This window comes from Podospora bellae-mahoneyi, chromosome 5 (genome assembly GCF_035222275.1).
Source record: "Podospora bellae-mahoneyi strain CBS 112042 chromosome 5, whole genome shotgun sequence".
Taxonomy (NCBI): Eukaryota; Fungi; Ascomycota; class Sordariomycetes; order Sordariales; family Podosporaceae; genus Podospora; species Podospora bellae-mahoneyi.
The window spans coordinates 197,086-223,566 of NC_085884.1; the positions used below are offsets into that span (position 1 = coordinate 197,086).

The following is a 26,481-nucleotide window of genomic DNA, read 5'->3' on the forward strand; positions in this document are numbered from 1 at the left end:
ATTGCCAACAACAGCAAGCAACTGCATCAGTCACCTCCGACCCGCGTGCTTCCAGCAGCGATGCCCGGCTTCCGCTCAATGGCATACTTCTGGTTATTCCATGTTGGAAACCTTCGCAAAGAGCCTACACACGATACTGCGATCATGCGACGAGGGCCTGCACTGACCATATGGCATCGATATCTGCATAGTCAGCAATACATATACAACTTTCAAGGAATTTGCAATTATCCGAGTAATGCTACACTATGGCATGGCATCTTTGGCTGTGGTGAATAGGATCCTTTGGTGGAGACAAGCCAGCATCAGAAGAACAACTATTGGCTCCCACAAGCAGCAAAGTCGGACAGGAATGACCCGACCCAACCCCTTTCTCCTCACCATCTGTGCTCGGGACTCTCACAGACATGGAGGAGAAAGCAAACCCATACCTTAACTAATCCAGGCACCACCATCCATCAACATGGGGTCACCAACCGCTGTGACGGCCGATGATCACCAACGCTACCAGTACAAACCCCTTCCAACAGCAACATCCATCAGGGTGCTCCAAATCAAGGGTGTACAAGAGGGAAAGCTCTGCATTTCTCTCGAGTTGATCGATCTTGCGGACGACCCTTTCTTCTACGCCCTATCCTATACTTGGGGCAACCCTCATGCCAATGGCGTGGACTTCACCGAGCACTTCAACACCGTCTCGGGCGAGTACACCAGCGAGTCAAAAACCGAGACTGTTTGTCACGGAAAAAGCATCTACATACAGACCAACTTGGCCGACTTTCTTCAGGAGCTCCAGAGCTCTCTCGAACAGCAAGACAGTCCCTTCCAAATACCCGGCAGCCGTGAATTCCGGATCTGGGTTGACGCTGTCTGCATCAACCAAGATGATCTCGAAGAGCGGGCTTTCCAGGTTCAGATGATGGGGGATGTGTACCGAAAAGCGGCCCGGACAATCATCTGGCTGGGTCGTGGAGATCAGTACACCACAGACGCTGTCGAGGCCATTTCCAAATTGGCAGCATGTCGCCAAGACGTCTTTGTTCAAAGCAATATTACCCCCTTTCGCCAGCAAGAACCTGATGTCTACACGGCGAGTGGTGTGCCCTACATTAGTTGGATGGAGTGGTGCAGTTTAGCCGCGTTTTTCAAAAGACAGTGGTTTTCCCGCTTGTGGATTGTCCAGGAGGTCATCCTCTCCCGAGAGCTCTCTCTGATGTGCGGCAGTCACCAGATTTGCTGGGAAGTCCTAGTGACAGCAGCACGCACCGTTGAGGCTCGCTGCAAAGTCCTGGGCTTCAGTCCCAGCACTCTCTTCATGCAAGCTCACGAAATTGCAGTTGCCTTGGAGCACAATACCGTCCAGTTGGCCCGCTGGAGAGATTTCTACTATGGCACCTCGGCACCGGAACCACAGACTAGGATCACTTTTGAGAACCTCATCTACGATACCTGGATCTTTTCAGCCACCGATCCCCGCGATAAAGTCTATGGCATGTTTGGGCTGATGAAGACGGATCTCAAGGCAAAGATGGCTGTGGATTACACCAGTCCTGTCGAGCTTATCTATGCACTGACGACCAAGCACATGATCGACCATTACTCGTCACTGCAAATCCTGTCATGTGTTCAAGACGCTTCTATCAGAAGGATCAAACCCTCCCCATCATGGACGCCCGATCTCTCACTGCCATACTTCAACATGATGTGCTCAAATGGCTTCTTCTGCGCGGCTGGGGTGGAGAACAAGACACCGCAGCTTCTGCCTTCATCGTCCTGGGACCGCCTGAAGTTGAAAGGCTGCCTATTTGACACCATCGTGGAGACGGGAAATGACAGAACGAACCACGTCAACTCCTCTGTTTTGCTTGATCCCTCTTGGTTTGAATTGTGCATGTTGCTCTCGCAACCCTATCAACATACAGGAGAGCCACGAACAGAGGTTCTTTGGAGGACCCTGTGCGCGAACCAAACTTCTGAATCTGTTGTCCCTGCTCCGAAGGACTATGGGATTCTTTTCAAAGAGTTATTGTCAGCGATGATCATGGTCAGGGCAGAGATTGAGTCAGAGGCATATACAGAGGACCAAGCCAAGCAGGAAGCCAGAGGTGATCCTGGGCCGCCACCGGATTGCTGCACAGGCTTTATGGATGTACTGGGTAAGGCTAAAGAAAAGTGGACATTCGCCGAGTTCGACACATTGGGCCGGGAGGAAATCCTGCGTCATCTCTGCCAGAGACCGAGATTCCTGAGCTCTGATCGGCATGGCTGGTTGATTTATACTCTGACAAAACTCCAGATCTTGGCTTTGACGGAAGACAACCCAAATACACCAAACTGGGAGGAGCTGGAACAGTTCTTTTACAACCCAACTTATGTCATGAGAAGAAAGAAGGGCCATGACATGGTGCTCGTTCGACAAAACGATGAGCGGTTCTCGGCTAGTTTTCATAAGAGATACGGGAAGCGCAAGTTGTTTCTGACGGAAAAGGGGTATCTTGGACTGGGGCCAGCGAGCGCCAAAGTGGGAGATGTTGTTGCGATTCTGGCTGGTGCAGAGGGGCCTTTTATTCTGCGCCATGGCCATCCGGGATGTGACATTGGAGAAGAAAACCAGGAGGAACGGAAAGAAAAAGAGGGAGAGAATGAAGTGATGAGTCTTGTGGGACAGGCGTATGTTCATGGCATCATGAACGGTGAAGCTGTGGAGGAGGAAGGCTTTAAGCTTCGAGAAATCGAACTGGCTTAATCGACAGCCTCTCACCTCGTCGGCGGACGTCGTTTCCCGATAAAGCTCTGGCTTGATTTCATGGGGGATTGGAGGTGCTGTCAAGCGTGCGGGGTAGGACTACCTAGTGTCCCCAGATGACCACCATCCAGGCTAATGGCTATTTAACAATTGCCGACAACTACCAGTTGAGAATGTGGCGGATAAAGATGAACCGCTGTGCCGGTAGGTTGCCTGCCATGCTCACCAAGAATAAAAGACCTGGACCCTTCCGCAGGCTGATTCAGAACTTTCAACCTGCATACCTAAGGTAACACCCCTGAAGAGACATCGGTTTGTTTACATTGAGAGTATCCACTCAGGATGACTTCCCGGACGGATTTTGGCCAGCAAACGCTAGGATCGGAGGTGGCCAAGGTGTTTGCTGACCAGATCAGAGGAAAGACTGGTACGTCCTCTTCACACCCGGCCTTATCAAGTCGAAACTCAGCCTGTCAATCAGCTGCTAACAACCACAGTGCTGATCACCGGCGTCAGTCCTAAAGGGATCGGATCTTCGACTGCTCTTAATTTTGCCTCTCAGGCCCCAGGGCTTCTCATTCTTGCATCTCGCACCCGAGCTCGCGTCGAAGAAGTAGCCTCCCAGATAAAAGAGGCATATCCATCTGTCAAACTCGAGATTGTCCTTCTCGACCTCAGTTCGCAAAAGTCCATCCGTCAAGCGGCCGCCGAAGTCTCCAGGCTCACAGACAAGTTGGACATTCTAGTCAACAACGCTGGAATCTGTGTTGTGACCCGCCAAAAGACACCGGAAGGCATCGAGCAGCAGTTTGGCACCAACCATATCGGGCCTTTTCTTTTCACCAACCTCCTTCTTCCTTTGTTGCGCAAGGCAGGCAAAACCAACCCTCCCGGGGCAACCAGAATCATCAGTGTCACCAGTGCCGGCCACAGGCTGTCTCCCATTCGGTTCTCGGATTACAACTTTGAAGGAGGAAAAGAAGTCCCGCCAGAGGAAGACCATTTCAAGCCGTTGGCCGGGGCCTTTGCAAAGTGCACTGAGGATGGCTACAACGGGATCGTCACGTACGCGCAGAGCAAGACAGCCAATATCCTGTTTACCTTCTATCTGCAAAAATACTTGCCGTCTCAGGGGATTACGGCTTATACGCTGCACCCAGGAAGTACGTCATCTTTTTTTCTTTCTCACCTCTGGGTCTATGAGCAAGCTAACGAACCATGTTCAACAGGCATCTTGACCGACTTGAGCAGAGATCAAGACGAAGAGCTGGCGGCACAGTTCTACAAGGTGGCCCCGTACTGGAAATCTCCTGATGAAGGCTCATCCACCACGTTGGTTGCCGCCTTGGATCCGGCTTTGAACGGTGTGCTCTGCCTTCTTTTGTGCCGCCCCCATCTTACAGATAATAGAAACTGACAGAGGAACAGATACCAAAGGTTTATATCTGGTAGATTGCCAGTTCACAGAGCCACATCACCATGCCAAGGACCCTGTTGCTGCTGAGAGGCTATGGAGGCTGAGCGAGGAGTTGGTGGGAGAAAAGTTTGCCCTGACAGTTTGATTACTTCTTGAGACTAATAGAGTCATGCACATTCTACCTACCTACCCTGCCCCAAAATCATCCGTCCCGTTGGAAAATACGAATTCCTGATTCAAGACTCGGGCACCGGGCAGCAACGGTCTAGGCCCGGCAGTCAGGCACACCCAACGGACCAAATACGCCGGGCGCCATTGACACAGCCTCAATTACTTAGATCCCAGGGCCATCCGCGCGGTCGTGGCATCGGCTGAGTAGTGTGATTTGGTGTGCTGGAATTTCCAATCGTCATGCGGGTCTCATGCAGGCAAGACAGCGAAAGCTGGGAGATGGCAGGTTTGGGATTGTGGTGGGGTTGTGTCATGGTTGATTGGCTGCCATGCTGTAGACTATTGGGTGCAGCATCGCCCTGGACAAGAAGAGATGGGTGGAATCTGATTGCTGACGGGGCGGTCGTCATGGGAGGACGCGTGACGGCGTTGGAAGTATGGTTGAAGGGGGCATAGCCACCGTTTGTGTTGCCAATTTTCCATGCGCGCCACCCGACTCTTACGACTCTAGTGGTGTATATAGGGTCTGGTGCTCTATCAAGGACGAAGCATTCGTCTGGATGTTGCTGTTTCTTTGTTTCGACGGTTTGCTGCTGATACCGACAATCTGGTCATCTAAGATTTGAAGGGCTGACAGTTCTTTATCCCGCTTTATCAATATTCTTGCCCTAGCGCACTGTTCGAGAAGCATACTGCCAACTCTATCTCTAATTTATATCTGTCTCATTGTTCAAAAGTACCGCTCAGAAATCCTGCATTCGGGAACACTAGGTAGCCCCCACACGTCGAAAAAAAAAGGGGGGGGATTGCAAACCGAACAGGACGGAACCGCATCCGGACCCGGTTGTCACGGGATGGTGCCACAGGTAAGGCAGACCGTCTTACTCAGCTTTCCAATTTGAAAGATCTTTGCTTTTTCTTTTTCTTTTTCGCTTCACCAATCGGTTGCTCAGGCTTTTCTTTGTCTCGCGTATTTTCACCTCCAACCGCGACAGAAACATTTTGTGGGCTGGCTGTCTGGATTGTGACAAGCTGCATTCGGGAAAGAAAGTGAGCAGATAGCAAACGGACAGAGATATGTGGGGCTGTGTACCACGATCTTTGATGAAGATTGCTTTTTCACCCCAGCTTTGAAATTGTCGGTGCCCCCGTTGGAATAGATCATATTTTGTTCATCTGATTTCACTCTTGTCGTCATTCTTATCCAGACACATCAACCCCTGGCCAAAACCCTGTATAGAGAAATCATTGACCTCGTCCCAACTTCAGCCGCGACCATGCCCTTTTTCAAAAGATACCACTTTTCACACCACCACCACCACCGCAGGTCATCACCACCCGGAGATCTAGAAATGTCGGATTTTCAACACCACCCCGGCCATTCGAGGATAAACTCTGGCAAGGCATCTTCAGCCAGCAGCAACAGCGGCTACGATCTCGACGACGACGCCATCACGCCGTGTCCACTGCTGGAGACAACAGCTAGCCATCAGACACACCACTCTCACCTCCGTAACCTTCAACCAAGCCACCACCGTCTATCACCAAATCAGCACAAATATGGCAGCCTGAGTCGAACTTCGAGCCAGAAAAGGCCGGCGTCGAGGTCCGAGTCGTGGAGGAGCAGCCAGCCTCGGCCATTCCACGGATATGTTGGGGACTACGATGAGGAAGAGGAAGAGTTGGATACGGCAATCCTATGGAAGCAGATGCTGGCGGTGCAGGACAGGTTCGGGTGCTATAATTCAGCGAGAATGAGGGCGGCTCTGGAAGGGGGCGATACCTCGATTCGTGAGTTGCTTTTGGAGTCGAGATAGATTCAGAAACTGCTGACACACTGAACAAATAGCATCGAAAATATGCCTTGATCTCATCAACGACAGCATAGGTGAGATGCCCGAGGACGCAAGGCAGAGGATCGAGTTATTCCTCGAGGGCGAAGGCAGCGGCGCAATGATGAGAAGAGGGAAGTGGAAGAAGTTTTGGCACAGGGTTATTTATGTCTGAGTTCTTCATTGTCAAATAGACCAAATCATGGAAATACACCAATCTGACCACCGCCAAGAGCAATGGAAAGTAATACGATCCTCAACGCTCCATCTCCCTCATCTCCAGACGAGGCTTACTCCTCCTCCTCTTCGCCCCACTGACAGACTTGACAGCCACCTCATAATTCTCCCCACCGTGCCCAACAGCATGAACAACCACCTCCTCCCCAAACGGCCACCCCGACCCCTTCACCCACCTCCTCTCGTCAATCTCGCTCTCCTCATCCCCCGTCTCCCGCTCGTCATACTGCGCAAACATGCCCCGGTCCCTCTCCCCGCGCAGCAAGCTCCTGGCCTTTTCAAACGCCTCCTTCCGGGGCACACAGCAACCCGCCAGCTCGGTCCGCTGAAACGCGGTGCTGTTCTTGTCCCCTTTGGCATGTTTGAAATCCCATTTTGTCTGCAAGATGTAATGCAAATCATCATGTCCACAACAGGTATCCGTCTCGTGCTGCGGGACCGTCGGGCCGGCGCCCTCTTTCCCTTCTCCGGGGTGGGAGTGATGAGGCAGCTTGTCCTCGTTGGGCTTGGTCACGACGCCGACGAGGAATTCCTGTCCCGAGGGGGACAGAGCGTACACCTGAATGTTGTCGCCGTAGGGCCATTCCTGATACGGATGGAGGCTCGACTGGGTGACAAACTTGGTGAAGTCCGAAGGCGAGTAGTTGAGCGACTCTTTCAGGGCCACCTGGGCCCAGGCTTTTGCGGAGTCCAGATCGGTGTGGGTTCCCAGGACATAAGGGGTGCGGGTGGCTCCAGAGGTCGACTCGTGGTGCTCGATGATTGTCAGTGTCGTGTGATAAAGGTTTTCTGGCGCGCTTTGCGCCATGCCAGAGGGAGGAGCGTCTGTGTTGGCTGATGGCTCCTCTGGTGCTGCTACTGGCGTATTCTCATGGGGCGACAAATGCTGTTCGGCTTGGGCAGCCATGGTTTCCTTGGGCTCTGGATGAGCAACCGAATCCGTTTCAAATTATCCACATCAAATTGAGGAACTCGAACTTTCAACACATGTCTGAACAGGTTCAAGAGAGGCACTACAAGTATTTGATGTAATCGGTATTGTCCGAGCTTCTTGCGGTTGGAACAGGGAGATGCATCCCGGTACATGACGCCAGTCTTGCGAAGGGTCATGTCTGTGCATCCTATGACAAGAACCCTCTCTAACTGCCTTGATTCTGTCAGTTTCTTCACGTCAGGTCCACATCTGGGGGTGGTCATCATCACACCTGCAATCAAGCGGCACCTCCAGGGTTAAAGTTGATCAACTTGTTGATGTATGGTAGATGCCGAAAACGTAACCTATGACCCATGCTACCTCATAATTCCGAGTAAAATAACCCCATAGGTTTGCTGCTAATCTTGCTACGTCATGGCAGAGGAGGCTTCCCATGTCCTCTTGCCCTCAAATTTGGTATGCGCCTTTGCCAAGGAGTAAGTGAATTCGTGGCTAGACTTCGTCCCAATGATAACAAGCCTTTCTCCCAGCCAGTTCGAACCGTAAAATGCCCGAGAACAAAAAAAAAAAAAAAGTCGGACTACAAGAAATGCTCAAGCAGCTGATTCCTTGTGTTCTCCAGAGACACCCATCTTTTCTTCCGCCGACAACGTTTCGTTGCGCTCCTGTCTGAGGGCAAGATTGCGCGTATTTTTGGTCTTCCAAGCGGGAGTCCCAATATACTTGATGGCTGTTCAGCGAAACAAAAATGGTTAGCAGGAATCGAAGAGAAACAGGAAGGCATGAAACGTACAGCCAGGCTTGGTATCATCAAACATCTCCTCAATCTCCTCAAGCGGCTTGTTGGCGGTTTCCGGGAACATGAAAAATACATGCAGGAACATGGCTGCGCAGAATGTCGCAAAAATAACATAGACCCTCCAGGTAATGTTGGCAAAGGCCGCAGGAACAAAGTAGGCCAGGGCAAAGTTGAAGGCCCAATTTGCCGATGTGCACAGGGCAACCGCTTTTCCACGAAGACGAAGGGGGAACAGCTCGGGAGGGTAGGTCCAGGAGACAGGACCCCAGGTGGGCGCAAATGAGGCGACAAACAGGTAAGTCGCGGCGATGATAGCCTTGGCGGGCGGTCCCTCCACCGCCATCGACTCTGCCGTCGAGGTGAACTCTCCGGGGTAGGGCGCGCGGCCGTAGACGGCAAAGAGGCTTGCGTTGATACACAGCCAGAAACACATCAGGAATGCGCCCACAAGGAGAGTCGGTCGGCGACCCCAGCGATCCATCCAGAGGAGGGCGGGAACGGTCATCACGACATTGATGACAAACTGAATGCCGCTCGGGAGAAGGACGGCGTTGGTACCAGGCTCGGACAGGCCTGCCATGGTGAAAACATAGGTAATGTAGTACATCATGACATTCATGCCCGTCAACTGCGACCAAATTTGCGTAAAGACGCCGACCTGGGTTCGGTTAATCATGCCGGGAGTGAAGAGCTCAAAGTAGCTGACATCAGCATTGGCGCGCTCAAACTCCACCACCTCTCGAATCTCCGAAAGCTCCCTTATGACCCATGGAGAGTTGGGATCTCCCTTTCCATGGATCAGCGTCAGCACTTCCACGGCTTGCTCCCAACGATCCTTCTTGGCGAGCCAGCGGGGGGACTCCGGAAGAAAGACCAGTCCCAGGAACAGGAGGCCGGCGGGAACAGCTTGAAGACCCCAAGGAAGACGGAAGGCGGCGGTGCCCGGGATGAAGGAGCTGCCGTAGCAGATGAAGAACATGATGAGTATGCCCCAGGTGATAGCCCATTGTTGGAAACCGATGAGACGACCGCGCTTCGAAGGAGGGGAGATTTCAGAGATGTACACAGGAACTTGGGCAGAGCATATTCCGACCGAGAACCCGTTGATGACGCGACCAATGGCCAACATGGGAATGTTGACCGAAGCGCATACAACCACTGAACCAATAATCCTGGACGATGCAGGTCAGTCCGTAGCTCCACCACAGCAACACCAAAGTCCAAGAAGAGTTGCGACCTACCAGATAATGGCGCCAAGCTGAATCGAAGTCTTGCGCCCAAAAGCATCCGAGACAATGCCAGACACGAGAGCGCCGAGCCAAGAGCCGCCGGGCATGGCAGCAGTGATACCACCCTGAACGTCGTCCGTGGGTCCGAGACAGAGGCCATTCTCATCATGGCCCCTTTGGTTGAACTGGCAGAGATAGGGTTGGGTCGAGATGATAGCCGACATGGACGAAATATCAAAGCCAAACAAGGCTCCGCCTGTGATGATTCCACTGTTAGACAAGTCCGAACGAGAAGAATGGTCCAAGAGAAAAGGGCTCAGACGTACCGATCACCGCCACGGCGGCGATGAAGTATATGTTGCCGATCTTCCACATCTTATGATCTTGCCTCTAGATGCCGCAGAATCGAGAGAAGGAGAAGGAGAATAGGTGATCGGTTAGGGGAGGGTGAAGTTCTTAGGTCCGGAAGGCAGTACGGCTAGAGGTTCTAGGTTGCTGGCCAAAGGAAAAGGAAGAGAGTTGTGATGATGGAGTCGGAAAGGTCAGAGACCGGGCCTGCAGAGTGGAAGGAGACCACAGGAACCCAATGGTGGGGTACTGGGGCAAACAGGTGTGGGAATCAACTGGGGAAGCATTGAATGCGTGACGCGTGTGGGGGGGGGGGGCGTGTTGTTGGTAAAGACAGGAAGAGATCGCTCCTTCCTCTTTGTGACTGACAATGTGCCCACGTAAAAGCAAACAGATCTGGGTGAGCTCGTGAGGCGAGTGACGATGTTTGCATGCCTTGGACAGGTCACTGGGTCAGACTGAAGCTCGGATTGGGGCTGGCCGCTGACAGACACCACGATATATACCTACCTGGAGCTAGCCTGTCTGAGAAAACTACAGGGTCATGGGGCAGTTTAAGAGCAAGTCAGTTCCAGTGCCCTCGACCAGCTTTCTTTCGGCCGGTCTCCTAAGCTCATTTCCCCGAGATTGCAGCCTCTATCGAGAGGCCAAGTCAGGCGGTGAAGACGGAGAACGAGGCTCAGTTGCTCCGAGGGCATGCCGTGTAAGTCGGTAGCCCATTCCGGCAGGAAGGAGTGATTTGATTGGCTGTCCTACAGTGTCGGCTTTCTTTGTCCAGGTCACCCAGCCTTCTGTGGTGCGGTCACGGCAGTATAGAGTCTTGTGCAGGTTCCAATCATCGATGCTGCATTATCACCATGTCTCGCTCGGCCGAATACCGCGGCGGCTCTTCTTCAAACCTTATCCGACGGGCTGGAAAGAAAGAATTGTTTCCCCCATCTTCCCCGCAAACAATCCCCGGACCCGACCTACCTTAACCTATCCAAGTTGAGTTGTCCATAGCGTCAGCAGGTTCTGTGAGTGGCTCTCAGGTAGGAGAGGCAAGATCGACCCCGTACCCGAGTTTCTCTTGACTTGGACGCCTTGTAGTCGGTGTAAGCATCAGCCATGGTCTGCGGTGCACAGGGGCGGTGGTACCAAGGTGCCTCAGCATGAACGGGGTTTCGGGCGATAAATGCAATGAATAGCTTGTACACCGTACATCGTTGCGTTCTTTGATGTCAAGAGGTCATGATGGCGGACAATCAACAACTCATGGTCCAAGATAATTTGAAGTGGACATGGGCCCGGATGCGGCAACAAACTCCATGCATCTGTGACAGCTTTCAATGCTGTATACAATGCAATTCAGAGAGATACGTGGTAGGTGGCGACTTTGAACCATGATGTCACAGAGAAAGGAGCGGGATTGTTGACAAGAAGGGACGGCCCGGAGCCTACCTAGCTTGAGAATTACGAGTGAATTGTCGGATGAGGCTTTTAACGATTGAAATCACCGACGGACCTTCGGCTTCGATGGTCATGTTATCAATGGGATATTAAGTGTGTCGGCCTGACAGTGCCAGACTGCATTCGCATCTCTGAGAGCATTTGACGTGTCCAAAAGCCGAGGAAAACCGTGCACCTTTGCATTTTTCACGTGTTTTCTTTCTCAGCCTGTCATGAGGGCTTTCACGGTATGTGCCGGTGTTTCTTTTGCATCCGATGTCATATGATGCTGTAAACACAATGCAATACCTGTCTCGTACTGGTAGCCAAGGGAGAGCCATAATCTGTTCAGGATGGAGAATGATAGGGGAGCACAACGAAAAAGACGGTGAGTTGACTACCTGGATACCACATGATCCGCGGATTGTCTATTCAATACACCTATCAGTCTCAATTCAAGTATCTTAACAACTTTGTTCAGTTTGTGACACAGGTAGGCTTTGTTTGCCACTCCATGTCATATCGCACTGATGTTTTGTTTTGAAAATGGGAGAGGGAAAAACCCCTGCATCGCCAAAAGTTCCTTCGTTGTTCTCAGTTGTTTTATCAGAGGCTGCTTGCTGTTACATACGTGATGGCTGGAAACCAGGGGAATATTTGCCGCATGCATGGTGTTGTGCATGTTGCCTTAATTAAGGGGCCCAAGGGGACGTAATAGCTAACCCTATCCCCTTCTACCTTAAAGTGCTGCCAGGAGCAACCACGTGCCAAGCACTGTGAGAACCCTGGTGGCTGCTGGCTGCTGGATGAGGTCAGCTGTTTTCGCATTTCCCAGCGCGTCAATCCAGGCTTGGCGCTCTCAGCACCGCAACCTTGAACCTGAATGCAGCGCCTCTCTGGCAGAGCTCTCCCCGTGCCCGTGTCGTTGTTGTTTTGGGTATCGCAAATACATCGAGTGAATCACTTCTCCGCCAGCGTCGCTTTATCTGCCATGTCTCCGTCAAAACCGTCCTTTAAGCGTTCAGCCGACAACCGATCCATATCTCCGCCTCCGCTGAAGCGCAAAGTCCAAACTGCCATCTCGAGTATGTGCCCATGCTCGCGCTCGTCCTATTCTTGCCCCAGTCACTAAGAAGATACATTGTGTAGAAAGTGCCGTAGCCAGCTTCTTCACGCCCGCCTCTCAGAAGCCGAAAGAGCCTACTGTCTGGTCAGAACGAAGTCCCGACGACAACTCTCCTGCCACCTTACTCGTTGCCAAGTACGACAAGACCGAGCCCGACGCCCTGGCCATCAAAAGGAGGAAGATCGCTGCCTTTGATCTCGACTCAACCCTTATAGCAACAGCGTCGGGCAAGAAGCACGCCGGTGACTCTGCAGACTGGACATGGTGGCACGAGTCGGTCCCCGCCCGCCTGCGGCAGCTCTACCAAGACGAAGGCTACCAAGTGGTCATCTTCACCAACCAAGGCGGCCTAACCCTCCATCCCGACCCCAAGACTAAAGCCCCCGTCAAGTTCACCAAGAACCGCGTCGCCGGCTTCAAAGCAAAATGCAATGCTGTCCTGGGACAGCTCGGGATACCTGTCACGTTATACGCCGCGACAGGCAAGGACATATTTCGAAAGCCTCGGCCGGGCATGTGGGAGGAGCTTAAGAAAGATTACAGCCTCCCAGAGGAGGAGATAGATCGGGAGAACAGCATTTTTGTCGGTGACGCGGGCGGTAGGACAGCAGAGCTCAAAGGGCAGGCCAAGGACTTTAGCTGTTCGGACAGGAATTTGGCGAGTAATATCGGGATCAAGTACCTCACGCCAGAAGAATACTTTTTGGGGGAGAAGTCAAGGGAGTTTAAGCGGGATTTCGACCTGGAGCATTTCCCGTTGCCCGAGGAGGAGGAAGAGACACCAAGATTTGAGAAGAAGCACGAGAAGGAGATGGTCCTCTTCGTTGGCCCCCCTGGTGCAGGCAAAAGCACCTTTTTCTGGAAGGAGCTCAAGCCATTAGGTTACGAGAGGGTTAACCAGGATTTGCTAAAGAGCAAGGACAAGTGTTTTAAGACTGCTGCGGAGTGGCTCAAGGAGGGGAAGTCGGTTGTCATCGGTATGTATACCCTGCCCCCCCCCCCGGCTTTACCCCCTGGAGCATGATAATGTTGACCTGACAATAGACAACACGAATGCAGACCCCGAGACACGCGCCCAGTGGGTTGATTTGGCCAAAAAGCACAAGGTACCCATCCGGTGCGTGTGGTTCAAGACACCCCTCCATTTGTGCGAGCACAACAGCGCGGTCAGGGCGCTCAACAAGAGTCTGAACCCTGAAGATCGACAGCTACTCCCGCAGCTTGCGTTCAACGGCTTCAAGTCAAGGTTCAAGGAGCCCAAGGACAAGGAGGGTTTCGACGACATCACGGAGGTGGAGTTCAAGTTTAAGGGGTCCAAGGAAGAGTACGCCATCTGGGGCAAGTATTGGGTGTAAGTGCGGTGAGTGAAGATACGATTTCACATGATTGTCAGCAAAATGGTTTGTCAGGATATGATCTCTTTCCCTGCCCCATCGGGGTTTTGGGTGAAATTTCCCTTTTCATACCCCTTGGCCCTTCGATCAGGTAGCCAACATTGCTATGCATGAGAATCACGTAAGCCCATCCCGCCAATGCTATCCGAAATGATCAAATCCTGGTGACTACCTTTCCTCAATCCAAACGCCTATTTTTTATGCAGCCACAGTCCCAGTTCCTTCCTAATAAAAGCACCAAACAGAAACTCCAAGCAGAAAACAAGCGTTACATACATCTACTTGCCTACTCTCTTCCTGGCTTTCTTGGAGGGCCTGCTGACGGTGCCGTTATTACCACCAGTCCGGCTTTCGGCCAGCCGAGCCAGTTCCTCACGGGCATCTCCGTTGTTAACAGACATCTGCCTCTTGAGGCTTGACCCTCCGACCCTCGTCACCTTTTTCCCTCTCCCATTCGCGGCCCTTCTAGTGCCGTCACGATGAAGGATTTGATGAATTCTTGTCTTGGCCGCCGAGGCTGCCAACCGCTCTGTCGGGGGATCGGCCGCGACCTGCAGTTGTTGATCATTTATCGTCCAGTGCGAGCCTATTGCCTGGTGATGGTGAGCTGGCCGACCATGAACCGGAGCGGTAGACACATGTGTCACGGGGCGAGATGTCGTCGTCGATGGGCCGTTGCCAGCTTGAGGTGTCATTGATGAGACATGTGACGATCCCGAGTGAAGAAGACCCTGGAAGGGTGGCCTGATGTGATGACTCGGAGCTGGCCGTGACTGGTACTGGGCCGGGCGTGAGAAGGGCTCCACGTGATCCGCGTGCTTTTGATGAAATTCCTCGAGGATTACGGCGCCCATCGCACTCATGGGCTTCCTCTTCTTGCTCGGACTTGGAGGGGGACATTGCCAGGGGAAGCATTTGGCCGCCGTCACTTGATCCTGTTGCAGGACTTGATTGAGGACTTGGGTGGCGCGGCGCGACTGTCTGATGTTGATGCTATTGGGAGCCTTGAAGGGCCCTTCCTGACGATGGTAGGCGTGGTCGGGCATTTCTGGGAAGGTTCGTCTTTGATGCGGCTCCGACTGGCCAGCCCTTTCGAAATTGCCGAGGCGTTTTTATCGACGGGAGCAAGTGAGGGCTTATCCATTTGTGAATTCCAAGGTCGGAGTGGGGACTATCTTGTGGTCGTGAGAGAAGATGCTCTGGTAGTCACTGGTGATATCAGCGATACAGTTGATAAAGAAGATGGGTTGCTCACTTACCGTTGCTGTCGAACAGTCAGTCAAACCGATATCCCGACTCTATTTGTCACTCTCTCATGGGGGACAATGAAGCCTCATAATACGCCATTATTGGTGACTACATGCTTGGTGTAGCCGGTATTGTTTTTTTGGTGGCCGCTTTGGGTAGGCAGCTGGTACCAAGTATTGTTGGAATACCTGAGCCAATGGAAGCATTGTCGGTTGCCTTGGAGGTTGGTGGTCAGGGCAGGTGTGACGGCAAGACGGCTGGTGGCTCATGCTCTACAAAGCAGCATGAGCTTTCGAAAAGTTTGACTCGAAGGCGAACTGGGCCCTCCATCATTGCGGCGGTGCCCCGGAGTGTTGGGCTCCAGGGTTGTTTCATCGGATGTCAGAAGCCGGGGTGGCAAGCACGTACCGCTTCGTGACCTCTGGAATATTATATGCCGGATAGCCAGTTGTACAAGCTGACTTGTCATGGCGGGCAAGCGCATTGCACTCTTGACAAAAGCAGGGAGCCGTGGAGCCGCCGGGAACCGCAGATTCGGTGAGGTTGGCGGTCAGCGGAAAGCTCAGCTCGGGCCGCTATCATGGTGCCAAAGTTCGGATGGACCGCGGCCGGAGACTGGAGACTGAAGAACAATTCCATCTTGCTTGGACTTCTGCAAGGTAACCTTTGAAAAGGTGGTATTGATATTGCACTCTTGACGATCAGTGTCTCGGACCGGCCCGCCAGGTGAGAGCACGTTGGTATGGATCATGGATACGCTCGCCAACATCAAAGCGGCCTGAGAGGCTGAGTGAGTACAGAGTCCAGGCATTGATAGCAACCATCCCACCACCACCACCACCACCACCACCGCCTGGCTACCATTGCAATCTGATCATCTTGATACTGCGTGACCACAGAACCGGACATCGCCGCCTTGCGGTGTGCATATCGATGATTATCTGCAATGCTATCTCGACACGGCTCGCGAATGCACCCGCTGGTAAGCTGCTATCACCTTCTTTGTTGGAAACCCCAGTTCCAACACGGCGGTAATGTCAATGGCACACTCCAGGATCGATAAGCGAGAGCTGTGACACTGACATGTGGTTGTCCCCACACACCCAGTGCACTGGAGCAGGTGGGCGTCTTGTTGGATATCTCTGAAGCTCCCACACTTTCATTTATCTCGCAGAATCTCACAGCTCGCCGATCACAGCAGACTCAGGGTCTGGCCGGACATGTGATGCGGTTTCGCATGATGCTTCCTGATTATCCCCTCCAGGTTTCCCCAGATCTTGTATCTCGCATGGGACGAACTGGAGGGAAAACGGACTGGGATTTGGGTAGTAAAGCCTCCGTATTGTTTTCGTGTCTACGTAGTGTAAAAGCCGTTGGAAAGTGAACAAGATGAAAACGATTGGATCGGGAGTCTCCATGGCACGAGACCCAATGCAGGAAGTGGCTTGACCCCTGGTGGCTCGGCACTTGCGGGGTACATGGGTTCGGCCGCTGGTGGCCTCTTGGGCGCTCGGCTTGTCGCTAGCAGGGAAGCCCAGTGCAGGCTTCTAGAAACGGAAGGTGGAATTTGCCGTCACCGGCCACACTGCCAATTTTTCAGCTCCACGTCCCGTTCCCCCCAGAACACGGCAGAATCGACAATCTCAACAACAGCTTTTCCCTCGGGCTTCCGTCGAATAACCCTCACTGAACAATAGCACGAGCAGTGTGTTATTTTTGCCATCTGCTCCTGGACTGAGATCTGTGCCGCCCTCCACTTGACGTCAGCCGCGGACCAGGTAAAGCCTCCGGTGGGCATCGCGGTGGCCACTTTTCGAGATGGATTTTTGATAAGATACACCGATGGCGCGCCCGATTGAGAAGGTGGCATTCGACGTCAGGTGCAGTCGGGCTCCTGCGTGTGTTTCTTGGCTTCAGTTTTGGTCGACCGATCAGCGAACTTGCGGCAGCATCTCAACGGCGACTGGCCAGCAGCCGGTGGCTTTCTCGTCGACCTTGCCCCTCGCCCCGTGCCCGTTCTCTCCCATCCGTGCTGCTCATTGGCCAATTCACTGTATGTGCGATAGGGGGATTCCCGATTCCCAACAAGCACTCTCATCCATATGTGCCTACCTCCCTTGTAGGGAAAACTCGACCGACACTTGTCCCGGCACCAGTGCTTTAATCGTCGGCCCTAGTCACTTGGCCACCCTCACCTTTCCCGCTGGTGGTTGAAGGTCGAGATCCGCCACGGCCTTCCATGTTTCCATCGCCGCGGTTCCTCCATCCTGGGCGCACAGCGTCTGGCCCGTCGGAAGTAACACCGAAAAGACTCTCACTACTCTATCTCTACCTACCACCCTACCTGCCTACATACACCACACAGCACATACACACAGGCCGCATGCCACATGCTACATGCTACATGCTACATGCCACCTCTCGCCTGTGCCTGCTTGTGGTCCGTCGGTTCCCTGCGTTGCCTCTTCTTGTTCGCTCCGGCTTCTCCACCGACTGCTCTTCCTGGTAATCCTTTTGTCCCTTAAACCTGGTTCCCATGGAGAGACGAGGTCACCGGGATGTCTCGTCAGGTCTCCACTGTGCAATTCGCTGATTTCAGTCCTCTCCTACCTGGTATCTCCCGCCTTATCGCCTTATCTAGGGTTACGCTTTTTACAAGCACCACGGGCTCACGAGCCAGCCCGGCCATTTAAAGTTCTACCGTCGCCCCTCGGCGCCTGCACCTCTGGACTTGATTGACCAGGCCAGTGTCTGATTTGGTTCCTCGCTCGCTCGCCGGCTGCTGTCCTTTTCGCGTTCAGTTCACCGTTCCACGAACCACCTTGTTGGTAGCGGACGTCGAGACAAAGCTTGAGCTCTCATATCAGATCCAGTCCTCCAGGCCTCCATCCCTTCCCCGCCGTCCCCGCCCTGTTCCTCAGATTCTTCTCTCTTGCCATGGCGACCAACGACAACATCGAGCCCAGTGCTCCTCCCTACTCGGCCCAGCCCACTGCCCTTGAGCAGCAGTCTAGCTCCAGCACCGACATTGGATACCCAGACGAAAAGAACGCCTCGGCCCCCGTTCAGTATGCTGCCGACCCCGAGAAGCAGAGCACCCAGGCTGGCTCCCTTCGCGGCGACGGGAGAAGTTCGCTACCTACCGTCATCTTGCGGCTTGTGGAGAGGTTTTTCTGGAAGGTCGTCCAGGTAGCTCTGTTTATCGTCTTCACCGTGTTAGTAACCAGAGCACACAAGAGCCCTCTCCGGAGTCGAGTGCACCGAACTGATATGTGATGCCCGCAGATGGTGGATTTATGGCCTCGTCAAGTACCGACACACCGACGGCAAGGGATGGTTGATTCCCTCCTTGATCTACATCGCCATCTGTCTTCGCATCTTCTTCAACTTTGTTCCATCGTCTCTGGTCATGCGCCCTGTGCGCACCGTCTGGAAGCACACGGCTGTCCAAGTGTACGATCGAGTGCCTACTCACCTCCACCACATTTTTGCCGCCCTGATCGCCGTCGCCGTCTTCTTGATCGGCACCTTTGTGCCTGAAGAGACCGGTGACAACACCCGCGCCAACCGGGCCATCTCCGTCTTCGGTCTCATTGTTATGCTTGGTCTCCTGACGCTTACGTCGCGAAACTGGAAGCTCATCCCCTGGCGTACCGTCATTGGTGGCATGCTGTCCCAGTACATCATTGCCATCTTCGTCCTTCGCACAAAGGCGGGCTACGACATCTTCAAGTTCATCTCGGACATGGCTCGTGCCCTGCTCGGCTTCGCCAAGGACGGTTTGATCTTCTTGACGGATGAGGATCTGGCCAACAGCAACTGGTTCTTGACCGGTGTCATTCCCGCCATCATCTTCTTCATCGCCCTCGTCCAGATGTTGTACCACGTCGGCTTCCTCGCCTGGTTCATCCAGAGGTTTGCCGTCTTCTTCTTCTGGAGTTTGAGAGTGTCTGGCGCCGAAGCCATCGTCGCGTCCGCCACCCCCTTTATTGGCCAGGGTGAATCGGCAGTCTTGATTCGTCCCTTCATGAACCATCTCACCAAGGCCGAAATCCACCAGATCATGACTTGCGGTTTTGCCACCATTGCTGGTTCCGTCTTGGTGGCCTACATTGGCATGGGTCTCAACCCCCAGGCTCTCGTGTCGTCTTGCATCATGTCCATTCCTGCCACCCTCGCCGTGTCCAAGATGCGCTGGCCCGAGACGGAGGAGCCCATCACCATGGGCAAGGTCGAGGTGCCCAAGAACGAGGAAGATGAGGAGACTGTCAACGCTCTTCACGCCTTCACCAACGGCTCGTGGCTCGGTCTCAAGATTGGTGCCACCATTGTAGCCTGCCTCTTGACCACGATTGCCTTCGTTGCCTTGATCAATGGTCTCCTCAAGTGGTGGGGCAGCTACTGGGGCATGGTGACTGATCCTCTCCTCGTCGACGAGAACAACAAGATCCTGTCCATCCAGCTCATTCTCTCCTACTGCCTTTATCCCGTTGCTTGGTTGCTGGGTGTGCCCAAGCAGGATCTTCTTTCGGTGGCTGAGCTCATTGGCACCAAGGTGGTCATCAACGAGTTCAAGGCTTTTGCCGATCTCGTCGACCCCAAGCAGAAGTTCGTCGATATGCTTCCCCGTTCCAAGCTGATCGCTACCTATGCCTGCTGCGTAAGTTTTTTTTTTTGGTCTCAGATCTTGGAGCATGCGTTGGGACTTGACACTGACATGTTGAAACAGGGTTTCGGAAACATTGGTTCCCTCGGCATTCAGATTGGTGTTCTTTCCGCCATTTCCCCCAAGCGGTCCGGTGATGTCGTCAAGGTGTCCATCTCGGCCTTCTTCTGCGGTGTTCTGTGCACCTTGACATCGGCCAGCATTGCCGGCATGCTCTACAACGATGGCATGATTGATATGTCGTAAGCAAAAGAAAAGAAAGAAAAATGAAGAAAATGGTGTGAACGTCGCTCCGAACCGTGCAAGGAGACAAGACGCACATGTAATTTATCAATCGTTCAAGATACCCGGATCGGTTGGATGCAAAGTATTATCAAATTTAATAATGAACATGAGCAATACAAGCTTCCGCGGGAAACGTGAGTAGCTCTGGGGTTGCTTTTAATCAACTCAAAACCCGAGCGGTTGGGACCGGCGAATGACTCATACCGGCATAAACGGATCGTTTTCTCCTCCACAAGTTGCTGAAGAGTGAGCAGATACCGGATGAGGCGGCAAGCACATACGAAGCTTCGCGACGCGAGGATCCTCTGGGTGGAGGAGCAAGTCAGAGGAACAAGAACAGGCAACAAAGCTGGCCTTCGAAAACTTTGTCTTCTTTGGGCTGAACACTGCATTGGACGGATTGGAACCCCCCCTCAAGTAAACAAACCCCTGAATCAGTTGATATGGGGACCGGCCGCCGGCCGCTTTGCTACACAAGAACAACATGATCCCGACCGTCATTACCAAACGCAGAACCCACAGCAAGCCTGCCGTCTTCACCTGTCAGAGTGTGAACAAACACAGCCCCGACGACCCTGAACCGATTGTCCGCTCGAGTGCCAGACAAGTAGGCCTCAGACGAGGGCACCATCCGCAGAGCCATGGGCGTGGGGATGCCTCCGCTGAGAAATATGCTGTCACCCTCTGCCAGGCTCAGGGGACCACTGCCGATGAGCTTGTCGCTGTAGGCGTTTGCGCTCATGATGAATAGATTCCTCTGGTCGAGGGCGAGCTGGTTGCAGGTTTTGAAAAAGTATCTCCAGGCTTTTTTGTTCCGTCGGAGGATGGAGATGGCCCTGGTCATTTTCGAGAGGACCGAGTCCCATATCGCTTCGGTAGTGGCTTCGGGGAGGATTGGGGAAGAGGATGATGGGCCATTGTCATCGTCGTCAAGGGCAAGACTGTCGTGGAGAGATTGATAGTCGTTCAGGTCGGACGGACGCGAGAGGTTGTCGAGTATCTCCAGGAGCTGTGAGAAGCCCTGAAAGTCGTCTCTGCGGTCGGGGAAGTCTTCCGGTATGTGCCAGTATTCCGGCCGGCTGTTGTTTGGCGACCGGACCAAGCCTTCCAGGACGGCGAACTGGCGAGTCTTCCAGGTTTCTTTTGTGTCGGAGCGTCTGGCCCGGAAGAGGTCTTTGAAGATGGTCAGGTGCCAGAAGTGCAATGTGTAAAGGTTTGCAGCAAGGGCCAGGTGCAACTCGGCCCCTTTTAGATGATGCGTGGGTGCAAACGGCTGCGAAACCCACATCACCGTGCCGTTGAAGGTCCCGGCTAGCAGAAGAGCTGATGGATCTAGCAGTTGGTAATCGTACCCAGGTGTAATGTCGTAAGTGTTGTTGAGGCGGTACCTTGAGGTCAGCCACGCGCTGGGTCGAGGGGTGCTCCAGTCTGGCACCCACGATATGGTCTCAGTAGCACTGGGATCACGTATGCAGGCTGTACTGATACCGGCATCCATCAGCATGATGAGTGCTTCTGGTCTCCATGCAAGAAGATCTTTCACCAGGCTGAGGTAGGTTTCCGATGTTGAAAGAGAGTAGTCGGGTGGCGAGGGGCTGGCACCGCAAGTCTGTAAGATGCCGGAGATGGAGAAGGCCTTGTCTTGGGGCTGTGTGCTGATCCGCTCCCGCAGAGTCGCCCGGATGCCATCAAGTGCTTCAGCAGCCTGAAGTGTCTCGGTTGCTGTAGCCGAGTCACGAAGCCATGACTGTCCTTGCCCAAAGCCGATCCCGTACCAAACGAGATACAGTCTTCTGGTTTGGATGCCTGCCAATACTGTCATCACAAACCAGACAAGCACGACAGGGGCTCCAGCCCGAAAGCTAGTCAAGACTTGTATCTGCACGAACACCCTCGTCAGATAGGCCCATGCGCCTATCGCGGAGATTAGCCCAATTGCGGCGACGGTCCAGTGAAACAGTCGAAAGAGTAAAGGTGAGTCGCCAAACCTGTCCCAATAAGCAATAATGTCATCTCTCAAAGACGACTTCCTGTTACCCGAAACGTGGATTCGTGAAGATTCAAACCCATTGGAAGGCCGCGGCAGTCCAAGCCAGAGATCAATCATGGACTGCCAGTGGGCTAGGACCGAGGGGCTGACGGGGTATGACGCCGCCGTCTCCTCAAGCTCAGCCATCGTCTTGAAGCTGCCCATGCTATTCTGTGCCATGAGACTGATTGCACTGATGAGCTCTTCCCAAGAGATCTCCTTGGTGCCACACAGGACGACTAAATGGCGAGCCAGAATCAATTCTTGAAATGTCCATGACCGGTGTATCCATTCGCGATCAAGCACCTGGTCGAGATCAACGCTGCGGGTTACCGGCTCACGATGCTTTAACCTGACTACGCATTCATTTTGTTAGCATCGAAGAAGATTCAAAATACAGGACGCCCCAAGAATGAAGGAGCTCACATCTCATCGCTTCCCACACGGCCTCCCTATACCTCGCAGACTCAGCCCTCGCGGTTGCTGCATCAGGAGCAGTACAGATACGCAGCGGTAGCTGCCTGCCGAATCTTGCTAATTGCGATAGATACTCCATAGCTAGATCACTCCGGTCATTGCCATGTCCCAGCCAAACATAGGTCGACTGTGCTAGGGAGAAGATGTGCTGCATCAAGGGAATTTGGTCAAGTTTTTCCTGTTCATTCTCTTGATTGATGCATATTGAATCGACCCAGAGTGTTGCAGGTGTGGTGTACCCATGACGCCGTCGTATCTGACAGAGGGCCGCATAGCAATTCTCAGTGATGTCGACATGGACGCCATGACATACAATGGTTCGCGTGGTTGGGGATGGCCGCTTCCCGCCCCAGACATAGGAAAGAGCAATGAAAGACGGCCGGCTGTCATCAAAACTGACTACCCGAAGGTCGCCATGGAGCTGAGGTGGGAGGTTTAACTCGTGGCTGGGAGGTGGCGCCTCGAGCTCCAACAAACGAATGGAACGTGTGTCTGGCGGGAGAGGAAACCGGGAGTACAGTGCATCAAGTGATTCTTTCAGGCTGGTGTTGTCTGACGATCTTTGCTGCTGTTCCATTGAGTCTAGTTGAGGTCTTGGAGCAGCCACATGCATGTTGGGATCTCAGGTGATGGGTGAAGGCGTGCTCGTAAGGCTGTGCCGCTGCGGGGGAGGTTGACGCCAAGCACGGCGCAGACAAGCCACATTCCTTCCAGTGTCTCAGCCCGTCACCTCCCAATGCTTATCAGCCTCCTCCACCGCTTCTTGACGGTCTCTGGCGGTCTAGATTGTTGACCTTGGCGTGACCCCCCAGTTCCGCCCCTTGTCTTGTCGACATGGGACAAGGCGAACGGTCACGCAAGAACATCATGACGCCACGAAGCTTTCTCAGTGTATGATTGCGACTAAACGAGCTGTCTGTCCACCTCCCAACTGGGATCTGCCACGAACCCTGAGTGTGAGCCCTGCGCCCACCTGTCCCGCAAGGCATGGGTCTCTTTGTCTCGAGTACATGAAGCTCCCCGTTTCTCTCTTTTAGGTCCTGAATTGGAACTGACCCATTGTTCTTTTCCTTCCTCGGCTCCTGGCCTCTGAGGAGGTCATTATATTACCACCAAATCCAATCGCCGTTGTGTTCTCTCGTGCTCACCGAACAAGGGCCTATCAGGCTCATCTGGCTCGCCACCATGGCGACAACAACAACAACAGCAACAGCGGCAACGGCCACTCCAACCGTGGTTCGAGCTCCCGCCCAAGCGGGCGTGTTCGAAGGCCTCAACCCCTCCATCTACAATCCCGCCGACCCCCTCGTCCTTTTCATCATCCAGGCCACCATTGTCATTGCCCTCACCCGTGCTCTCTACTGGCCGCTGTCCAAGATCCGAGAGCCGAGAGTGATTGCAGAGGTCATCGCAGGCATTCTGCTCGGACCCTCCGTTCTGGGCCGTATCCCCGGCTTCACTGATGCCATCTTTCCGCCTGCCAGCATGGCACCCTTCCGACTTGTGGCCAACATTGGCCTTGTGCTGTTCCTCTTTTTAGTTGGACTGGAAATCAACCTGTCATATTTGCTGAGCAACTGGCGAATCGCCTTTAGCGTCGCAGCTCTGGACATGACGATTCCCTTTGGACTCGGTGTGGCGGTGGCATACGGGCTGTACCACGAGTTTGCGGGTGAGCCAGGAACGGCCCCCATCTCATTTGGCATCTTTGCTCTCTTCATCGGTGTGGCGATGGCCATCACGGCGTTTCCAGTCCTATGTCGAATCTTGACGAGCTTGAAGCTGTTGAACACCACCGTCGGAGTGATTGTCCTAACCAGCGGCATCGCCAATGATGTGGTGGGCTGGGTTCTTCTTGCGTTGTGTGTCACGCTTGTGAATGCTGGAGCCGGAATAACGGCGCTGTATGTGTTTCTGGTTTCGGTTGGATATAGCTTGTTCCTGGCATATGCCGTCCGTCCGGCATTCATCTGGGTGTTGCGCAGGACGAAGAGCCTGGAGAACGGGCCGACCGAGGGTGTGGTTGCGCTGACGCTATTCATGGTGTTGGCGTCCTCCTTCTTTACGAGCATCATTGGCGTTCACTCTATCTTTGGGGCTTTCATGGTCGGGCTGATGTGCCCTCATGAGGGCGGGTTTGCAATCAAACTGACCGAGAAGATTGAGGATCTCACTTCTACGCTGTTTGTGCCGCTGTTCTTTGCGCTTTCGGGAATCAATACGAACATCGGCCTACTCAACACCGGGACCGTCTGGGGCTATGTGATTGCCATCATTTTCGTGGCCTTCTTCAGCAAGTTGGCTGGTGGAACTCTGGGCGCGAGGTTGAACGGGCTGGTCTGGAGAGAGTCTTTCACCATCGGCACGCTCATGTCATGCAAGGGGTTGGTCGAGCTCATTGTTTTGAACATTGGCCTGCAAGCCAAGATTTTGAGCACAAAGACCTTCACCATGTTTGTCATTATGGCTCTCGTCACCACCTTTTCCACGGCCCCGTTGGTCAGCTGGCTCTATCCACCCTGGTATCAGCAGAAGCTCGACCTGTGGAAGAAGGGCAAGATAGACTGGGATGGCAATCCGATCATACCAGCGGATGGTCAAGACTCGGAGGAAAAATACCGCAAGGGGGATGTGGCCACCCGTCTGCTGGTCTATCTTCGAACAGATGGCCTGTCCTCTATTCTGGGGCTCATCTCGTTGTTTACTTCCTCCTCTGCCCCAACACCAGCGGCCAGTGCCTCGTCAGACAACGAAAAGGCAGCCGACCCCTCCGCCGCTCACCCAGATGAGCAGAGGCCACTTCGCATTCAGGGGTATCGTCTGGTGGAGCTGACAGACCGCAATTCTTCCGTCATGAAAGTATCCGACATTGAAGACTACGCCTCCCACGATCCCATCGTCAAGGCCTTCGGCACCTCCACCGCCAACAACACTTCCCGCGACGTCATCGTCTCTGGACAAATCGCCGTCGTCCCCGAAGAGGGATTCGCGGACACCCTCGCCACCCAAGCCTCCAAAACCAACAGCGACCTGGTCCTCGTCCCCTGGAGCGAGACAGGCACCATTTCCGAAATCCAAAGCTTCTACTACGGCGGCAACTCCAGCATCAAGGACAACATGCTCGCGAACAAGGATTTCGCCGGCCTCGTGACAGACGTCTACGAAAAGCACAGGCACCTCGCCGCCGTGGGAGTTTATGTCGACAGCTCCCTCCTCAGCACCAGCCAGCCCCGGTCAAGGATAGGCGACGACTCGCAAGCAACAAAGCCGGGAATCACCCGACAACTCACCCGAGACGCGACAGGTGTCAGCCTAGCCGAGGCCCAAGACATCGGAGCAGCCAAGTTTCACTCCGCCGAAAGCAAAGGCCCAAAGGTTGTCCGTGTGCTCTACACTGGAGGTGAGGACGACCTCTTTGCGGTGAGGCTAGGGTATCAACTCGCCCAGACCGACAAGGTCGTCTTGGAGGTGGTTGTAGAAGCAGCGGCCAACCGCGCCGACAGTGAGATGGCCGCGCTCAAGTCGGTTCTTTCCGAAAGTCTGGGCGACAGGGTTGTCTACCTTGACGCTCAGGACACAGCCGAAGCGATTCAGAGCTTGCTGTCGCCATGCAGGCAGGTGCGCAGCTCGCGGTCGGTTCTGGTGGTGGTGGGGAGGTCTGTTTCGTCTTGGTTGGCATCTTCTGTTGAGGTGGGCCCGTCTTCTTCCGCGGCGGCTGAGCTGGCTGCCGTTCGCAAGGTTCTTGGGCTGAAGGCGGCACGTCTCGTTGCGGAGGTGAGGAAGGGAGCAGGGGACAAGGCCAATGTTAGTCTGCTTGTTGTCCAGGCCAAGACTGCCCCAGCGACGACGACGACGACGACTGCGGGCGAGGGAGGAGTACCTGCCTTGAAGCGGAAACCGAGTACATATTCGCAGGAGAGTGGTCATGTAGGAGCGTAATTTGGAGAGATAACATCCAGATGACGGGAAATAATGATTGATTTACTCAAAACAGAGGACCATGTCGAGCTGTTTGCAGTTTGAATGTTTGAAAAGGCGACCTGCACATAAAAGAATCTATCAGCCGAAACACAAAAGAATATCTGCAGGCAAACAGTGTTTATGCCCTAGCTGAG

The 26,481-nt window shown here is 53.7% G+C and overlaps 11 protein-coding genes across 11 annotated transcripts; 6 read left to right on the forward strand and 5 right to left on the reverse strand.

Annotated features, from left to right (window-relative positions):
• Positions 1-463: 463 nt before the first annotated feature.
• QC761_502540 (uncharacterized protein) lies at positions 464-2,746 on the forward strand (the record flags this gene model as incomplete). The annotated part of the gene is made up of 1 exon (XM_062879491.1): positions 464-2,746. One exon carries the CDS (start codon positions 464-466, stop codon positions 2,744-2,746), a length of 2,283 nt encoding a protein of 760 aa, XP_062730342.1.
• Positions 2,747-3,088: 342 nt separating this feature from the next.
• On the forward strand, positions 3,089-4,308 carry QC761_502530 (uncharacterized protein; the record flags this gene model as incomplete). Its single annotated transcript, XM_062879490.1, has 4 exons — positions 3,089-3,173; positions 3,244-3,909; positions 3,976-4,110; positions 4,175-4,308. The coding sequence occupies 4 exons, from the start codon at positions 3,089-3,091 to the stop codon at positions 4,306-4,308; spliced, it is 1,020 nt and encodes a 339-aa protein (XP_062730343.1).
• Positions 4,309-5,611: 1,303 nt separating this feature from the next.
• Positions 5,612-7,116, forward strand: QC761_502520 (uncharacterized protein; the record flags this gene model as incomplete). Its single annotated transcript, XM_062879489.1, has 3 exons — positions 5,612-6,125; positions 6,184-6,410; positions 6,497-7,116. The coding sequence occupies 2 exons, from the start codon at positions 5,612-5,614 to the stop codon at positions 6,339-6,341; spliced, it is 672 nt and encodes a 223-aa protein (XP_062730344.1). The 3' UTR covers positions 6,342-6,410; positions 6,497-7,116.
• Positions 6,423-7,310, reverse strand: QC761_502510 (uncharacterized protein; the record flags this gene model as incomplete). Its single annotated transcript, XM_062879488.1, has 1 exon — positions 6,423-7,310. The coding sequence occupies one exon, from the start codon at positions 7,308-7,310 to the stop codon at positions 6,423-6,425; it is 888 nt and encodes a 295-aa protein (XP_062730345.1).
• Positions 7,311-7,930: 620 nt separating this feature from the next.
• HGT1_2 (high affinity glucose transporter) lies at positions 7,931-9,740 on the reverse strand (the record flags this gene model as incomplete). Its single annotated transcript, XM_062879487.1, has 4 exons — positions 7,931-8,067; positions 8,131-9,308; positions 9,378-9,621; positions 9,692-9,740. The coding sequence occupies 4 exons, from the start codon at positions 9,738-9,740 to the stop codon at positions 7,931-7,933; spliced, it is 1,608 nt and encodes a 535-aa protein (XP_062730346.1).
• An 81-nt stretch (positions 9,741-9,821) lies between these two features.
• Positions 9,822-10,822, reverse strand: QC761_0073350 (uncharacterized protein; the record flags this gene model as incomplete). The annotated part of the gene is made up of 2 exons (XM_062872733.1): positions 9,822-9,962; positions 10,772-10,822. The coding sequence occupies 2 exons, from the start codon at positions 10,820-10,822 to the stop codon at positions 9,822-9,824; spliced, it is 192 nt and encodes a 63-aa protein (XP_062730347.1).
• A 1,160-nt stretch (positions 10,823-11,982) lies between these two features.
• pnk1 (DNA kinase/phosphatase Pnk1) lies at positions 11,983-13,783 on the forward strand. The gene is made up of 3 exons (XM_062879486.1): positions 11,983-12,226; positions 12,291-13,244; positions 13,312-13,783. The coding sequence occupies exons 1-3, from the start codon at positions 12,025-12,027 to the stop codon at positions 13,620-13,622; spliced, it is 1,467 nt and encodes a 488-aa protein (XP_062730348.1). The 5' UTR covers positions 11,983-12,024; the 3' UTR covers positions 13,623-13,783.
• Positions 13,784-13,939: 156 nt separating this feature from the next.
• QC761_502488 (uncharacterized protein) lies at positions 13,940-14,707 on the reverse strand (the record flags this gene model as incomplete). The annotated part of the gene is made up of 1 exon (XM_062879485.1): positions 13,940-14,707. The coding sequence occupies one exon, from the start codon at positions 14,705-14,707 to the stop codon at positions 13,940-13,942; it is 768 nt and encodes a 255-aa protein (XP_062730349.1).
• Positions 14,708-15,644: 937 nt separating this feature from the next.
• On the forward strand, positions 15,645-19,821 carry QC761_502480 (uncharacterized protein; the record flags this gene model as incomplete). The annotated part of the gene is made up of 3 exons (XM_062879484.1): positions 15,645-18,124; positions 18,195-19,569; positions 19,639-19,821. The coding sequence occupies exons 1-3, from the start codon at positions 17,847-17,849 to the stop codon at positions 19,819-19,821; spliced, it is 1,836 nt and encodes a 611-aa protein (XP_062730350.1). The 5' UTR covers positions 15,645-17,846.
• A 2,432-nt stretch (positions 19,822-22,253) lies between these two features.
• On the reverse strand, positions 22,254-22,520 carry QC761_502470 (uncharacterized protein; the record flags this gene model as incomplete). The annotated part of the gene is made up of 1 exon (XM_062879483.1): positions 22,254-22,520. One exon carries the CDS (start codon positions 22,518-22,520, stop codon positions 22,254-22,256), a length of 267 nt encoding a protein of 88 aa, XP_062730351.1.
• Positions 22,521-23,551: 1,031 nt separating this feature from the next.
• QC761_502460 (uncharacterized protein) lies at positions 23,552-26,305 on the forward strand (the record flags this gene model as incomplete). Its single annotated transcript, XM_062879482.1, has 1 exon — positions 23,552-26,305. The coding sequence occupies one exon, from the start codon at positions 23,552-23,554 to the stop codon at positions 26,303-26,305; it is 2,754 nt and encodes a 917-aa protein (XP_062730352.1).
• Between the last annotated feature and the right edge of the window lie 176 nt (positions 26,306-26,481).